This window comes from Planococcus citri, chromosome 4, assembly GCF_950023065.1.
Source record: "Planococcus citri chromosome 4, ihPlaCitr1.1, whole genome shotgun sequence".
In the NCBI taxonomy this organism is placed as follows: Eukaryota; Metazoa; Arthropoda; class Insecta; order Hemiptera; family Pseudococcidae; genus Planococcus; species Planococcus citri.
Window position 1 is genome coordinate 33,417,882 of NC_088680.1, and position 17,384 is coordinate 33,435,265.

At 33.6% G+C, this 17,384-nt stretch overlaps 3 protein-coding genes across 5 annotated transcripts; 2 read left to right on the top strand and 1 right to left on the bottom strand.

Annotated features, from left to right (window-relative positions):
* Window positions 1-738: 738 nt before the first annotated feature.
* Window positions 739-7,306, top strand: LOC135846018 (putative fatty acyl-CoA reductase CG5065). 3 transcript variants are annotated; one of them, XM_065364962.1, is made up of 8 exons: window positions 739-1,049; window positions 4,888-5,323; window positions 5,409-5,663; window positions 5,768-6,023; window positions 6,095-6,287; window positions 6,364-6,603; window positions 6,702-6,962; window positions 7,056-7,306. In XM_065364962.1, exons 2-8 carry the CDS (start codon window positions 4,979-4,981, stop codon window positions 7,123-7,125), a joined length of 1,620 nt encoding a protein of 539 aa, XP_065221034.1. In that variant the 5' UTR covers window positions 739-1,049; window positions 4,888-4,978; the 3' UTR covers window positions 7,126-7,306. The 3 variants fall into 3 exon arrangements, with proteins under 3 accessions (XP_065221034.1, XP_065221035.1, XP_065221036.1); XM_065364963.1 differs by lacking the exon at window positions 739-1,049 and adding an exon at window positions 1,618-1,835; XM_065364964.1 differs by lacking the exon at window positions 739-1,049 and adding an exon at window positions 4,356-4,380.
* A 401-nt stretch (window positions 7,307-7,707) lies between these two features.
* LOC135846017 (zinc finger protein 37-like) lies at window positions 7,708-10,636 on the bottom strand. Its single transcript, XM_065364961.1, has 2 exons — window positions 10,398-10,636; window positions 7,708-10,288 (listed from the first exon to the last, which is right to left on the bottom strand). The coding sequence occupies exon 2, from the start codon at window positions 10,224-10,226 to the stop codon at window positions 8,037-8,039; it is 2,190 nt and encodes a 729-aa protein (XP_065221033.1). The 5' UTR covers window positions 10,227-10,288; window positions 10,398-10,636; the 3' UTR covers window positions 7,708-8,036.
* Window positions 10,637-10,868: 232 nt separating this feature from the next.
* PPP1R15 (Protein phosphatase 1 regulatory subunit 15) lies at window positions 10,869-12,676 on the top strand. The gene is made up of 3 exons (XM_065364965.1): window positions 10,869-12,106; window positions 12,205-12,303; window positions 12,376-12,676. Exons 1-3 carry the CDS (start codon window positions 11,510-11,512, stop codon window positions 12,595-12,597), a joined length of 918 nt encoding a protein of 305 aa, XP_065221037.1. The 5' UTR covers window positions 10,869-11,509; the 3' UTR covers window positions 12,598-12,676.
* The last annotated feature ends 4,708 nt before the right edge of the window (window positions 12,677-17,384 follow it).

Consider the following 17,384-nt stretch of genomic DNA (forward strand, 5'->3'; position numbering starts at 1 on the left):
AGATCATAAAAACTGTACCAAACGAGATTGGAGCTTGTTAGCTTGTTAGTGACCTACTTGATCGATTACATATAATTTTTCTAAAATTGGTTTCGGTCGGTTCTGAACTTCTGAACCAGATAATTTCGCCAGCAATTCGAAAATTGAAAATAATATCGGAGCTGGAGGTTCCACAACAGCTTGAAACTACCTCCAATCGACTAATAGTGAAATTAGGGTACAACGTTAGTTTTAGCATTTCCACTTCGTTAGGTAAAATTTTGTGGGAATTTCAACTTTCAAAAATTTGCTGGAGGTTCTAGAACTACTCAAAAGAGTTTGAAACCGGTTCCAATTGATTTGGGTGGTCTGAAATAGGGTTCGTATCAAATTGTAGCGTTTTAGGTCTATTTGATGAAATTTAAATTTTTTGGAATTTTTGACCCTAGTTTGATTTATAAATTTTACCAAAATCGAAATGATGAACCCTTACAATCCTTACCTGGACCCATAAGAACCTTGTAAAGTTCAGAAAAATTTAATCATTAAAAATTTGCTACACTAATTTCTTGAGTAGGTATTATTTGCACCATCCCAAATACGAGTAGACCTAGGAAACTGACCTTTCAATTTTTCTGGACAAATAGTGAAGTGGGGAGGGGGAGCAAGGTATCGCCAATGCACAGGTACATTTTACCTATATTTACTCCTACTCGTACTGAGTGATACCTAATTGTAATTTTATGTATTCGCTCCGCTCGGATATCAATCAGTAGTGAAGAAGGCTATAAAACAATAAGAACGAAGAAACTCTCTTCACCACCTTTTCGTACTACTCGCGTTGTCCTTTCTTCGTCGAGGTTCGAGTATAGGAGGTAGTTCTTCGACCAATGATTTTCATTATGTGAGCAACCTTATCAAATTACATTCGGTAGTCCTTTTTTGCCGCCGTGCCGCCGTTTTTACCAATTTACGATTTTGTTAATTGACAAATTTCGATCGTGGAGAGAGTGTTCTTTCTATCAACTCGAATATTTTCATGTTTTATTCGTAGTTATTATTTTTCGCGGGTAAGTTGGTTCATTTATTTAATTGTAAGTGATATTTTCGTCCAACGGTTCTCGTTTCTCACATTTTTGAATTTTCGAATAAAACGTGCTATTTTTCAAATAGGTAGTTATCGTTGTGCTAATGTTGAATTTTTTTGGAATTTTTTAAAGGTTGTTTTTAATTGAAATTTTGTACTTACGAGTATTTTTTTCATTTTTATGATAGTATTTAATTAGTTGAGAGAATTTTGATTTTAAATTATGCTAGTGACGCGGAAATTTTCCAAATCGTTGAAGATTACCTTACTTACAGGATACTTGTAGGTACCTACCTACCTATCGTTTGAAAGAAATCATTTTATATCTAGGAATATACTTCTCAAAACCAGGTTGGAAGTCACGTATTTTAATTTTAAAAGTCACGTATTTGCACTTTTTTTTTTTTGCAAAAATAAAAGTTCAAAATACATGAAAAATTGTTTTAAAATCGTTACAGAATTCATAATTCTTGAAAATCAATTAGAATTATCATGTCGTGATTTATCTAAACTGTTTACGCTGATGGGTTCAATACCTCTTTAAGCATCTTACCGTTTTATTTTACTTTGCTCGTTCGGTTTTAAAGTTTTTTTCTTCAAGTTAAACATTTTCTCGTGTAATTTTTCTTATTTTTATTTTGATTAAATTTCAAAATTTTAAACTTTGGGTTTATTTTTCGAGTTTCCATTCAATTTAACTACCATTAATTGCGGTCGAACGAGACGTTGCCAAACATCGAAAAACCATACATAATTAATCAACTTACAGGTTTGTATTGAAAAATAGAAAACCACTCAGATAATTATTTTTTTAATAGGTGCCCTACGTTACGAGTATATAGGTGACCTTTTTCAAAAGTAGTCTCCTTTAAAATTATAGGGGTTTATAAACAAAGCGAGCCTTTTTGACCTCAATTAACTATTATCCGTGGCACTACTGGTGAGAAAGAAAGAACGTTATCACTTATCAGAGTCATACCTCAACCTCAAGTGTGAGTATAGTGTGTTTATCTTGACATTGGCTTCCGAACAGGGACACGAACCCTGGACCCAATCTTCTGAAGATATACGTACTTAAAAGTGTACTTGATTTTTAAAAACATATTTTTTTTTCGAAAAATTTAGGTATTTTATTTCATTGTGAAAGCAAGGCTAATTCTGAGAATTCGTGATCAATTTCATCGATTTAAAGCGGTTTTTAGCCATTTTGAATGGTTCTGGAGGCTTCAGCAAATTTTTAGAAATTTCGATACCCAAAAAAATCCTTTTTAAATTAAGTTAGAATGCTGAAATTTGATTAATATGTACCTCGCTTTCAACCTCCACAAATCAGGTGACATCGTCTTGGAATATTTAGCTCATCTTATTAGGGAAAATTTTGAATTTTTTCTCCTTTGGTCTTTTGATGTGTCATACGTATTTTGAACAGCTCCTGTAAAAATCCATACGAGGAAGAAATGCTCAATTAAAGTTTTTCTTCAAATAACTGATAAAAAGTATATTTGTAATTATGGAGAATAATCTTTGCTCCTATATTAATCAAGGGTTAGGTAAACCATCATACGTCGTTGCACGTTTTCCTACTCCTAAGTCCTCCTACTCGTAGTTTTTCTTGTGTTAGAACTTGTGTTGAGTTTTGAAACACCCTGTACTGCTTATAAAAGTGGGCGGATAAACCGCAACTCCAAATCCAAGTCAATTTTACCCAAAAACTATCAAAAACCAATATTTCATAACGACTTTATTACACATGCAGGTACCTAATCTAATAGGTAGGTAAAATAAACGTCCATACAAGTGCCTATTTTTAGATTGGTCGAAAAAAAAAGGAGAAGAGAAAAGAAAAACGCACCCATTTTAAAAAGCCCGGTACTAATGTACTGAATTATTCAAAGGTCTAAACGCTTAAAAATGCCTTCAAAATCGTTGAGCTGATATTTACGCGTCGTGCTCGTGTTACCACGCTATTGAAACTTGTTGCCTTTAAGCCATATTTCTTCGAGCACGAAAATAAAACTCAATACTCTTTGTGCATGCAACACTATCACCGATACGGGCGTTTAGCTTATAAATATTTCAAAAGTGTCATCGCATTGTTTTCAGCCAATCAAATGTTTGTCAGTACGGCAGCAATAACGTTTTAACCATTTGGAAGGACAAGAAAGATATAATTGTACGAGAATATTTGTCCTAGAAGTATCGATTCGACTACTATTTAAAATGCTCGCATCTGATACCACAATAAGAATAAATAGCTCATTGGTTTTTTCTAATCACCTGATTGACAGTTTTTAAAAACGTAGATTGAATTAAAGGTCTGTCGAAGTCGAAATAAATTCATTGACGATATAAGGTCAAATTATTTGTTCGCATGCGAGGAGGTTGGTACTAGGTGTAGTTATTTTAGTGAAGGAATTGGAAAATATTTGTGTTCATTAAAAATACAAAGGTGATTTTGACCTATGGAATTTTTCAATTAGTTCTCTCTTATTACCTACTCAATTACCCATCTAACGAAATATCTGGAGAATTCTTTTTCAAAAATACCATATGTCTGCGAGAGAAAATTATTATTATTAAAGGCGATACTCGTGATCTAAAAAATGTGATCAATTCGATATTTCAATTTTGAAAAAAGAGCCTTAATCATTCATAGAACCTTTTTAGTTCGTCTCAAAAAATGTTATTACCTTATATTGATGTTCTGTCTCATCCAAAAAGAAAATTGAAAGAGACAAGCACATTAATTATAAAATTTTTAAGTGATCATATTTAATGGATTTCATTTGATGGATTACATCAGTACTCGAAACTTCCAACGAAATATCCTGCCTGTTAATAAGCTAAGGAGGCAACAAAAAATAAAATTTCACTTCATACCCAAATTATTGCTAAAAATGGACAGTAAAAAAAAACCTGTACAATCAAATAAACTGCAGCTATCCATTCCCAAAAAAAATTTTTGATTTAAAAACATTATTCCAGTTCCAGTATTTATCCTCATCTCAAAAAAAAAATCATCTTGACAAAGAACTTTTTTCATAAAATATTCGTGCAAAAAAATTGAAAAAAAAACAAAAAATATGAAAATCTATGTAGCAGGTTTGATTTCTTCAATCAAGCCCAGATGATTTCACACTTTAAATTCTTTATTTGCGAGTCCGAGTCGTTAAAATAGGTGCCTACCTATACCTATTCAGATATTTTTATCATATTTTTATTTGTTTTTTAAATTCCAGAGGTTCAAAGTTCATACTGAGAATTTTATTCCTCAAAAAGTCAAAATATGGCTTCATTTCAAAATTCAGTCAAAAGTAATGGATATTATATAAATTTTTTTTTCATAATATGAAAAAAATATACTTAGATATTAGAATTAATTTAGAAAGATACAATCAAAATACTAAATTAATTCTTTTTTTTTTTTTTTTTTTAACAAAAAAAAGGTACATTTTTTTAAAGATTTTGAGGAACATTCGTTGGTAGGTAATAATTTCGAGTCAGTCAAAAAGGGGATGAGGAAAACAAGGGAACGTTAAAATGACCCAAAACATTGACTTTTCAACTCATAATTTTGAATTTTACCATGAAGACTCGTAAAGAGATCAAGACTTAGAATCTTTACTAATTGAAGACTCGACAGAGTCGTAATTTTGAAAGACTCGCGTTTAAAGACTTCGAGTCTGAATTCTCAGGAACTCCTTTCACTTCTGGTCGTTGGAATACAGTATTCTAACCAGGGTGTAAATAAAGTAGCCTACTCGATCAAACGTAGGCATTCTGTAGCATATTTTAACTACGATTTCGATGCATTTTTACAGGATAAACACCGAAAATGGTTGATTTCGAGTAATTTCCAGTCCAAACTTGATTCGTAATGGAAATTCGAACAAAACTGAAAAATAAATTAAAATGAACGACAATAATCGTAGATACAGAGACATTAATTGGAACACGTCATGGAATTATTGCAACAACAACAACAACAACAACAACAACAATAATAATAATAATAATAATAATAATTTATCGGCCATAAACAACAATATTTTACTCTCAGTCAACGAGCAAAGTGAAATAATTCGATTCTACGATGAAGAAAAAGTTCTCATCACTGGAGGTACTGGATTCATCGGTAAAGCTTTGACTGAAAAATTGCTCAGAACTTGCGTCACCGTATCCACCATATATTTATTAATAAGGCCGAAGAAAGGTCAAAGCTGCGAAGAAAGATGTAATGATTTGCTACAAAATCCTGTCAGTAGTATTTCTAATCTTCAATTCTAACATAAATGATTAAATATTAGGCCTATATTTATCTCATAATGTTATCTTTGTTCAGGTCTTTGATCGTATTCGAGCCGAAGAATGTTACAAAAAAATACTTTCAAAGGTCGTTTGCATCGCTGGAGATGTAACAGAACCAGATTTAGGAATATCCGAAGAAAATAAAAATAAGCTTTTGCAAGAAGTGACGATAGTTTTTCATTCCGCAGCTACCGTCAAGTTCAATGAAAGTTTGGATACTGCCGTAACGCTCAATACATTAGGCACTCAAAGGGTGTTACTGTTTTGTAAACAAATGAAAAATTTAAAAGTAAGTTACCTACTCAAATGAAAGTCTCATTCATAACTAATCATCTAACACGTCTAGGTAGTAGGTATTGAAATATTCTTGATTTATTTTCATTTTTTCTGTAGGCTTTAATTCATGTTTCTACCGCTTACTCGAATGCTGACAAAGAAGAAATTTTAGAAACAGTTTATCCAATTCCAGCGAATATTTTTGGTGAAATTAAACCTAACGAAATGTTATCAGAAGAATTACTAAAAAAAATTGGCCGTAAATTACAAAGAAAACATCCCAATACTTACACAGTTACCAAAGCTATGGCTGAATGGGTCGTTGCAGAATATTCAGATGATATCGCCGTTGCCATTGTTAGGCCAAGTATAGGTACATGACCGATGATTCTGAAATCTCCGTTCAATTAGGTATCAATTTTCATTTAAATTATCCCTCAACAGTGACAGCTGCTTGGCGAGAACCGTTCGAAGGATGGGTCGACAACGTCAGCGGTATTACTGGTATATTGATGGAAATTGGCCGAGGAACTATACGCAGTATTCTAGGTGATCAACGATTAGTTGTGGACATAATACCAGTAGACTTTGTAATAAATACTTTAGTCTCTGCTGCCTGGCATACTGCTACTTTCAGGTTACCAGTTTTAACCAGATTTTGTAGATATTTCCTAAAGACAAAATAATTTCAATTTTTAATATAAATATTACAGGACAAATGCGATAAAAGTTTACAACTGTACGTCAGGTACATTGAATCCTCTAAGTTGGGAAGAACTAGGTGCTTTGACTCAACGCCATTCGTTAACGGCGCCATCAAAATATATCCAGTGGTATCCAGGATTCACATATCATACAAATCGTTTCATACATTTACTCAGTGAAATGATGTTTCAATTTTTTCCTGCTTTCTTATTGGATGCAGTTTTACGCTTAAGTGGGTCTAAACCGATGTAAGTTATCTGTTCATCATCAAACACACATAAATAATACCCACATGATAATAATAATTCTAAAATAACACGAATTTGATTTTTATTTATTCTTCAAGGATGTTGAAAATTTACCATAGATCTAAATTAGCTGCCAAAATGGGCGAATTTTTTTCTCTCCATCAATGGAATTTCGCCAATGAAAATGTGAAAATTCTTCAAAATGAAATGCTCAGCGTTATAGATCAAGATATTTTCAACGTCGATATCTCAACTTTAAACTGGGATGTGTATATTAAAAACTATGTCCTTGGTGTTCGTAAATACGTGCTCAAAGATCCTGTAGAAACAATACCAAGTGCCAAGAAAAAATTACAAAGGTAGATATAATTATTATAAGTAGGTACCTAACTCAGTTATTACCAACAAGCTTTGACATTTTTCTCATCATCGATTTTAAAATAATTTTTCAGATTGTACTGGGCGCATAAAATTTTGCAAATCATGACAGGAATTGTTCTTCTGAAACTTCTAAGAAATTAATTTTTTAATTTCACTATGATTTTCAATACATACTGTTACAGAGGTATTTGTAATTATTTTTATTTATTTTACGTATCTAACCAATACGAAAAATGAAAATTAATTTAGAATCAAAATTCATTTAAATGCTCACTTATACGTGTAAGTATTGTAATAATTCACCTGTTGCATTTACAAATAAATAATTGTTTTTTTTTCTGAATTTCAAACCAATTATTGCATACTGAAGTAAGTATTTCAAATGCATTCGATTAAAGGTCTACGACAGATTTTGATGGTAATAGTTTAACAAAAAAAATAATAAACAGGTAAGGTATAAATGTAGTAAACTCGATAAACCAAATTTATTTTAAATTTTGTTTAAAACGTTTGATTTTTGAAATTTTCCTAGCAAATTTGATGCTAAAAACTTTGGAAAATTTATAATCCAGGAAGGAAATGAAAAAATCATTTTTGATGCGTGAAATTGATTTTTTGAGTTTAATGTTTTTCAGATTTAAATAAATTTAGATTTTCAAACAGAATAGCAAATTGGACCGAACGAAGAGAGGGAAAACTTTCAAAAATTCATAGTGATAATCATTCAAGAAGTAAAGAGTTTATTTCGAATAAAAATACGTATAGGTAGACAAAATTTAAAACACTAGATAACTCGTATACCTTAAATAATCTAATATAAAATTTTGTCGAAAATATAATAAATTAATCGGAGATTTACGTGACAAAATAACGAGTGAATAGAAAAAAAATCGCGTTTACTATTCGACTACCATAGCTTCTGAAAGCCTTACGTATAATAAAACAGATCGTAAATCTAACGTTACATTTTCATGTAAAAATAACACATTCAAGTATGTATGCATAGTATTAAGTATCGTCGAGGAAGTTTGGTAAATGAAACAAGAAGCACTTTAAAAATCGTCATTAATAAATAACTGGTGCACCTCAATTATATAATCTTCCGTTTCCTCCGCTTCTTTGAGTTTCAAATGCTTCTGGACATGCTGCTGCAAAGTAAATTTATTAACGAACGTATCATCACACTCGTCGCAAGTATATTTAGCAATTTTTATTTCGTGATTAAGTTGATGTTTCTTTGCATACTCTTTGCGATTGAATCGGGCATTGCAAAAACGACATTTGAAAGGTTTTTCATCCCTATGAGCACGTTCGTGTTCCTCCTTCCTATGTTTGTATGAAAATTGTTTGTCGCAGTATTGGCAAGAAAAGTAAGGATTTTTCGAATGTTTCAATCTTTCATGATCACGTAAATAATCCTGACGAACGAATCTCTCGTCACATTGCTTGCATTTGTACTCTGCTCGATTTTCATGCATTCGTTCATGGCGTCGCAGGACATGACGATAGGAGAACCTTTTCTTACAAATGTCACATTTAAACGCTTTATCGACACGCGAGCTGAAATCGACATCATGTTGATGTTGACGTCGGTGCTTCCCATATTCATCTTTACGAGTGAATGTTTTTTCGCAATATTCACACTTTCGAATTTTTTTGGCAGAATGTGTTTCATCGTGATCTTTCAAAGATTCCATCGACGTAAAACACTGCTGACAAACGTGGCAAATATATTTCGTTTTGGTGGGTTTATCGACGGATTTTCTACTTTTTTTAGATTTTTCTGCAGTCGTTGTTTTTTTCCTTTTTATCGGCGATTTGACTCGATCTGATTCGGAATCACTCGAACTCAACCCTACGAGGTCTCGTATGTATTCCGTTTTGGTGGTTTTATCGACGGATTTTCTACTTTTTTTAGGTTTTTCTGCAGTCGTTGTTTTTTTCCTTTTTATCAGTGATTTCGATTTAATCGGTGATCTAACTCGATCTAATCGGCGATTTGATTCTGAATCACTGGAACTCGACCCTTCAAGAGCTTGTAACAAGGTTTCGATATCGTCGTGACTTTCTATGGTTTTAGCGTTAGACTCTTCCAAAGTTTCTACGAAATTATTTTTTGATTGCGCTTTACGGAGAAGTTCAGGAGTCACATCTGCACGATTCAACTTAACTAGCAATTTTTGACCGAGGATAGTACTTTTAATCGGGGTGGTTTTGATTTGATCATCGTTCCGATTTTTTTCACTGGATTTGCTTTGAGCTAATCTACTCCGTGTGAGCATTAAATTCTTCGTGCTAGATGTTTCTGTAAAGATATTTCTTCGAGCGGTTGATTTTGCAGACGGTTTGGAAGATTGGTCGAACGATTCGTATCTTACCGGAGTACGAATATTTCTACGAGGTAATTGATGTTCAGTAACGACTTGTTTGGAATTCTGAATTTTATCAGTTTCGGAATCGCTTTCCGATTCGTTCTGATTATGATCATCAAAATGGCGCAAATTCAACTGACGCATGAACTGTTTTTCTTTCTCGATTTCTTTGCGAATTTCTCCATTAGAACATACACTCCGATCGCTGAAAGATAATTCAGATAATTCTGACTCTTCTGACATACGTAGTGTCCTCAGTACTGCTGGCGAACTACGAGATTTTCGAAAAGGAAGTTTGCGTTTTTCCATCGATGTATTCGCAACACGATCATCTCCGCTGGAAGTAGAATCGCTGAGACTCGATTCAGACTCATTTTCAAGCACTTCGGCCAGCCTACGTGGGTTCTCCCGCAGTGCCAGCGAACGACGAGATTCTCTAAAAGGTAATTCACGTCTAGGAGGAGGCAGTTGCATGTCTTCGAGCGAAATCGAAAATCGTTTTTCTGATAAACTGACCGGAATTCGTGCACTTTCCATCAGTACTTGCGTTTCACTGCTCGTACTGTACTCCCCATCGCTCATGTACGATTGTTCATCTTTATCGCCGCTCATAATGGGACAAAATTTGACCATTTGTTCGATGAAAGCTTCATTCAGTTGAATCGGATTCTGAAGCTCATCGGGATGGAAATCATTGCTCCCTAGTTCGGATGCAGAATCCAACGACGACGATGACGATGAGGATGACAAGCCACGGAGTTGTCTATTCATTTCACGAGAGCGTGGACTTAATTCCTTCATAATGTCCCAATAACTTTGGTCCTTTTGTGAACGAGAATAAGGTTCTAGTAGACTGCGTGTGTGTACCATGATTTACTTGATGCGAAGCTATCTGAAGAAACGAATTCGGCTTGACCATCGATTGATAATTTCTGGAAACAAGATGGAAATATAGCGAGATTATTGGGCATTTTGAACATAATACCGTACTGTAAGAGTTATTCTTCGTGTTATTATTAATTGACATATTGTATTACGTACCTGCTCTGATAGTGATAACATTGATTAATCGTGGTTTCGTGGTGGTAGGTACGTAGAAAAGTTACTTGAGGTGGAAAATCATGAGTATTCTTGGTGGTCAATGATTTTGTCTTTGTAGAACGCAGCTGACATATTCAACTATCAAATTTCAATTTTCAGCTCAAATAAAAGTAATCAAAAATTAATCTAATCAATTCAAAATTTCAAAAATAACAACAACATCGAACGCAACGATCACAGCTGTCGCCACGCCGCTGACTGCTGTTTGCGCATGCGCATGTTGAAAAACCGTGATTTTAATGCCGGCACGTTACGTCACCAAAATGTACGCAGAATTTATTTAGCGCTCCTAACGAGCGTTATGTGAAACTTAGATAAAAAATGGTAAAAACGGGGCATTGAAACAAATTACGGTAGCGTTTCGTGTTTTCGTGTCGCATGGAGTAGGGCAGGGAGAGGAGAACGGGGAGAAGGATAGGCACAAGCATCTTTACCTTGATTACACAATTATCATTTCGATTTAATAATTCTTTCATTTACGTTTTAAAAGTTTTCCAAGTTATTTCGCGATTGATTTTGTTTTATTTCGAGTAAAAAGTAGTGTGAATTGTGCGCGTATCGTTTTAAAAGTCGACTTCGTATTGATTCGGTGTATTTGAAGTGAAAATGTATTGATGTGTTAACTTTGAACTGATGTACGTGATTGCACTATGTTATCGTTTTATTACGATCACGATGTCCCAGTTATAAATGATTCAATTTACAGCAGTTTATCCTCGCAAATCGATTCGAAATGGCATTGCGATAAATCGTTTGGTATTTGGAAATTAATAAATTCATCGCAGCAAAGATGCCTTTCAGCGACTAATTGCGGTTATAATGAAACCCGCAACACCGTTAAAATGGTGACGTCTAATGTTTCTGTACATAAAGATTTCAATTTAGAAACTAGTAAAATTTGTACAAATTATAATACTTGTCTGGAAAGACGGAAGAATAGTACACCTTTCTCATCGCTTTGGCGACCTGTACCGAGATCCAGTACCGTTTCGAAGTCTGCCTGTTCAGCTACCTGTATATAAGTAAATAATCTAAGTCAGCTACACCAAAAAATGAGGCGAAGAAACCGCAAACACCGTAAATCCATCCATCAAGAAAGCCACCCCAGGACAATAGCCACCAAGGGGAGTAACGCGGATGACACGTCGTGTAACAGAAATCTGCGTCACTTCACCGCCAAATCAGAACCTATAACCAGTTGCCAGTTCAATTTAATCGTCAAAAATAAAAAAACTCCGAAGAAAGACTCCAAAAATAAAGAAAAACGTAACGCCAAAACTAAAAAAGAACCCATAACAGATTGGCTGGATAATAACATGTTGGAGAATAACATAACCATGTCGTTTCCGTCGTCCAAAGGATCAACAGAGTGGTATTTCATCCCGTTAAACTGTTATTGCGATATCAACGAGAACGACGATTTTAATAATTTTATGGAGAATAATATATTCATGTATTATGGAAGTAACAGTTCCTCGATGATCTCGCGCTATAATAATAATAGACGTAAAAATATTACGCACGACAAGAGCATGGTATTAGAGTTCCCTCAGCTACGTAAATCCAGATCTTCGAGCGAATCCTCAATTAATAGCGACGATAGCTTCATATGTTTCGAAATTACAGACGATTACGATGATCACGATGAAGTGAGTGTCTTATTTTTTTTTGCGGTCATTACCATCCTTAGTCTTTCAATATGCAAAATCTCTAATCAACGTATGTTTGTTTCATCTTTTTTTTTCAGATTCGTTACGTTGATGATATTGCCGATAAAAATTACCCCGCCGATACTTCAAACATTCCTCTAGATACTCCTGATACATCATCGAAAAAAAGAAAACGAGTATGTTCTCTTAGTCACGTAGGCAGATTTTCGCGCCTTCTAGTTCCACTAACACGTTTTGTTGTTTTCCAGGTCCGTTTCGCTGATAACTCACAACTGGCCACCGTACACCTTATCATCGCATGGGATTTCGCTTACAGAGCAGCTCGTATTAGTCCATGGGAGATGGTTGCTCGGGACGCGAACCGATTCCAATCGAAAATTCGTTCAATAGAGCCTATAATTGCCCCTGTTCTCGACCCAGTCCATAGATCTAAAATTTGGCACGAAAGGATGGAAAAATTTTATAAATAATGTAAAAATAAGAGCATTTCTGTTTAAGGTTATATTAATTTTGTTTAAATAAAATTCTCATGTAAATATTTCTTAAAAATAGTGGTTTTTGTTCGTCATGTAGGTAAAGAAAGATCATGGCGTTGACCGTGTTGGTGTTTGTCATGTATATGACGTCATGGGGTTTCCTCGAATCGAATTCTTTTCTTACGACTTTACGCGTAGGTGCAGCCTGCAGCGTATTACGAAATTGTTATTTTTCTTTCGCAAATCACTCACGGTGGTGTAATTTCCGCTCCAAGGAAACGATGATTAACTTCCTTAAATTGTGAAGATTCATTTCGTTTGTCTTTGTAGTGAACATTTTCATGATCACGTTCACAGGGTTGTTGTACTCGTAACTTGAGATAGTTAGTACTCGTTCGAATTGATTATACAGCACGTCTACTGTGAGTGATACTTATCGTGAATTGAAATTTATTCGCAGTCGATACGACTGCGATATTTTATGATGAAATTCATTGTATGCGGGAGTAATGCATGCGCTTCTAAATGAGTGAAAGTTGAGTGCAGATTATGTTAAAAACAAATACAGAGTGGAGGGGAGGGTCGAAGAGAAACAAGACGTATTTACTGAAGAAAATGACAATGAGTTCTTTAAGATAAATGACTTTTTTAGAAATGAGTACAATACACGTATGAAGTATAAATAACGAGTATTTTGAGAAGTTTACTTCATGGGATGCTTTTTTTCGCCTGTGTACTTTCTTTAAAAATTAAAGTACGAGTATCTTTCATGTGGTAGTTTTATCAAAAAGGCCAAATTCTTTCGTCTCATACGACAACAGTGTATGTTATTAACGCCTCTCGCTACATGGTTTTTCTCTTTACTATCTTATCTGTTACCTTTTTTACCATCTTTCATTATACCCGGAAGTTGGACCAGTCGCTGTGGAGACGTTAACCTTGAGTCTTTGAAATAAGATACATGGTAGGTATAGAACATCTGATTCAAAAGAGGAGGAGAATACTCGAGGAAAGTTTAAATTAGGTATTTGGAAAAATATGCAATTTTTTAGAATTAAACATTTTAATAACTGAATCATTTACTTATCTGAATTTCAACAGAATTTTATTCATTTTTGAAAATTTTGAATTTGAGGAAAAATTGGCGCCAAGTATTTTATACACTTATACATTAGTTATTTAGAAAAATTCCTTGTTGAAAAAATGTTTCATAAGTTGAAGCAAAATGCGAATAAATCATTGGTAGAGTGTTCGAGCAGTGCCGGTTTTAAGGGGGGGGGGGGGATTTGGGTGATAATCCCCCCCCCCAAGAGGCCAGTTTTTTTGGAAAAAATTTTGATGCTATAAAGTGGGAATTTTCCTAGCATTTTTGCGCTCTTGTTTCACTGAGATGGATGCCGATTACAAACCGATGTTCATTTTTTCCCATATTTTTTGAGAAGAAGAGGCCTTTTTTTTCTTCTCAAGCCCACATTATAGGTATACATTCGTACACGATTTACTTTGAATAATACTTTGCAGGCAAATTTCAGTCACTGAGGTCCCTCCTTTTTAAAAATTAAATAAATAAACGACATATTTATTCAGTGGCGTGGCCAGGAAGTGAAGGGGGCTATTGTCCTCCCTTGCGAACGAAAATTTGAAAGAAAACATGCAAAAATGAACGCTTTTTGTTGTTGTTTGGACCCATTTTTTCTGATAATTTTCGCTCTCGCTTCGCTCGAGCAGTAATTTTACCTTCATTTTCATTATAATCATCCACACATCACGATAGGTTTCCAGAAAATGACTCCTATTTCGATTTTCCATGCCTAAAAATCTGGTTTTGCCTCCTCCTTGAGGAAATTCTGACTATGCCACTGTATTTATTTGATTTCTGCTCTCCAAAAAGCCTAATTTTACCCCCCCCCCACCCAAAAAAATGAGACGGCAAAATTGTTTGGTTCTGACCCAATTATCCCCCTCCAAGGAAAAATCCTGCCACCGGTACTGTAGTTCGAGTGCTAAAATATGAGATAATTATAAAATTTTTGATTTTGTAGTAAGTATTAATTTTCTTGTTTTTTTTTTTTAATTCTGCGATTAATTACCTTTGCTTGTTCGTTTTATTTCTCTAACAAAACACAGAGTAATTGAATCAGTCATTTCGAAAACCCCATAAATCACCATTTTAGGGGTTTTTATGTTTTTCACTGATTCTGATGGTGCTTTGCGAGCTCTATCGGATAAAGTTGGAAGGTAGCTCAAAAGTGCATATTTCAGCGTTTGTCATTTCGAAAACCCCATAACTCCTGCATTTACAGGGTTTTTGAAATTATTTTTTATAAGACAAATGAAGAACATTAATTTCATGAACATCAACGTAATTCAATTTTTTAATTTATGCCGTGAAATGGATAACATTTTTGTTGCTTCTTTATTACATTAAATTAATTGAATCGTAGATTGCAGGTATAACTTCAATAAATGAATGAAAATCCATACTCAAATCATTTTGGGTATTGTAGTTACTGGATTTTCTAGGATTACGTGTCATTTTTCAAGTTTTAAAAACAAGTCATTTCGAAAACCCCATAACTCCACATATTTCACAATGGAATTGCTCGCAGCCTACAAAACTTCAAGTTCTGGTAAAGGTACAGAAATATTAGTAATCATAAGACCTATCGATTACTGCATAAGTTTGCTGTTATACCATGAAAATAAAGCGCACAAACAGTTTTTTTCATTTCCTGAAAAATTTTAAAAAGGGTCAGAATGGGGTTTTCGAAATGACTGATTCAATTGCATTTCAAGAATTTTCTTTTTATGCTCCTTTTTTGTTTTTCATTGTGGGTGACCCTTAATTTGAAGTTTTGTTTCATGTTCTTTATGTTCCCATCCACTGGACGTATTAGAAAATAATTCCCTATTTTTTTTTTTTTAATTTTCTACTCAATTTTTAAGTTTTTAAATTTTTTTTGCAAGGATCTCCCGCCTCCAAAGGAAAAAAAATTAAAATTCCATTAAAAACTTTTTTTTATTAAAAAATTCCAAATTTTAGCATCAAAATTTTAAGCAATGAATTTTTTAAAAATCGTTCTTAAATTTACAAAAAATGAAAAAAATGTGAATAAAAGTGAGTGAACATTTTTCAAAAATGTTCTGTGAGAATGATAAAATAATTTTTTTGCCTTCTTTCAAGAATTGAACAAATAAATTTCCAATAGTTCAACTGAAGAGAGAGATTACAAGGGTTACGACATTGATCAGATTGATGGGGAAAGGGGTTTTTTGAAAATGAGGGATAGGTATTTCGAAGAATTTAGCGCAGAAATTGAAAGTTACTGTAACAATTTTTCTTATTTCTATGGTTTTTTTGTTTTTTTTTTGAAATTGAAGGAGGACCGAAATTGTTTAGGGGTCCATGGAGTTTTTTTTCTCGAAGATGGGTTTATTTAAATCAATTCTACCGCAGCAATTGAAATCTTTTTTTTCTTTCTTTGAAAATTTGGACTTGGTTTTTATCTCAGGGTCCAAAATGACTAAAAAGAGTGTTTAAAAAAATCGTCACCGACTTTCGTTTTTTCAATGATTGTGGATTAGGTGGGGGGGGGGGGGGAAACAACATTGCTTGATGAAGGACCATGAAAAGTGTTTTTTCGAAAAAGGGATTAAAAATGGAAGAATTCTCATTACATGAATTGAGATTCCTCTCTTTAAAATTTGTCTCAGATTTTTAATAATTTTTTTCAACTTTAGAAGACTTGATTTTAATTTGAAGACTGAAATTTGCTGATTTTTTTAAATCAAAGGAATCGCAAAACAAATTTACAAGTACATACATTTCAGAATCACTCTACATTCCTGGTTATAGTGTTTGCAATTTTATATAAACGAATTAAGCTCGCCAAAAAATACCTACATTAGAATTTTCCATCAGATTAGACTGATAGGTAGGTAGAATAAGTGTTTTTTAATTGATCTTCAGCATAAGCTGTTTTATAAAAGCGACGATACATTTCTTTTTGTAAATTACTCGATAGTCACGTGCAATTAATAGCTTATCTAATCAGGAGGAAATTTTTCTAGATTGATTTTTTCATATCGTGCAGTTTCGCTGCCACGTTTTGTCCTCGTTTAGTAAATAAATATCTAAAAAATTGTAGATAAAACACGAGAAAAAACTTCCACATGTAAATTATACCTTTTATTGGTCATCTTATGCACGTAGGTACCTATTTGTAAGCTATGCATTTCTAGGAAGATTTCAATATGTGATAAATTTGCTCGATTGAAATATAGGTAATATTGAAAACAATTTTATGGCGCCATGATTGTCATATCTCCTTCAATTTGAGTTTTTTTTTTGTTTTTTTTTTTAGACGTTGGTCAAAATTGGGAGGCTTTGCGCTTCTCTGAGCTGACTGCTGACTTCAATTTGAAAAAGGATCTTTACCTACTGAAATTTTTTCAAATTTTCAAATGATAACTTCGAACTTTTCCGAGTTGAGCTCTTCGAATTTTCATTACTGCTGTTGAATCTTCTGTCCCTATTCTTTTTTTAAATCAGACGAAAATATTTGCTCTAAATTTATTTAATCTTGAAACGTGATCGACCTTCAGAAATTTGTTGTTTCTCAGGGAGTGCATAACTGCATATGCATGAAAATGACGAGTTTCTCTCTCATTTCGTGAAGGATTAGGAAGGGAATTATGGTTATTTTGTCAAAGAAAACTCGTCGGTAATAAAAATTGTAGAAAAATCAACTTGATTCCTTTTTTGGCTTCAGTTGACAAGG

Bases quoted from the DNA above. Each gene is read 5' to 3' on its own strand.
- LOC135846018 (XM_065364962.1), top strand. From the start codon at position 4,979: ATGAACGACAATAATCGTAGATACAGAGACATTAATTGGAACACGTCA. The intron at 6,024-6,094 runs GTACATGACCGA...ATCCCTCAACAG, and splicing joins CATTGTTAGGCCAAGTATAG to TGACAGCTGCTTGGCGAGAA. The intron at 6,604-6,701 runs GTAAGTTATCTG...TTATTCTTCAAG, and splicing joins TTAAGTGGGTCTAAACCGAT to GATGTTGAAAATTTACCATA.
- LOC135846017 (XM_065364961.1), bottom strand. From the start codon at position 10,226: ATGGTACACACACGCAGTCTACTAGAACCTTATTCTCGTTCACAAAAG.
- PPP1R15 (XM_065364965.1), top strand. From the start codon at position 11,510: ATGAGGCGAAGAAACCGCAAACACCGTAAATCCATCCATCAAGAAAGC. The intron at 12,107-12,204 runs GTGAGTGTCTTA...TTTTTTTTTCAG, and splicing joins ATTACGATGATCACGATGAA to ATTCGTTACGTTGATGATAT. The intron at 12,304-12,375 runs GTATGTTCTCTT...GTTGTTTTCCAG, and splicing joins CATCGAAAAAAAGAAAACGA to GTCCGTTTCGCTGATAACTC.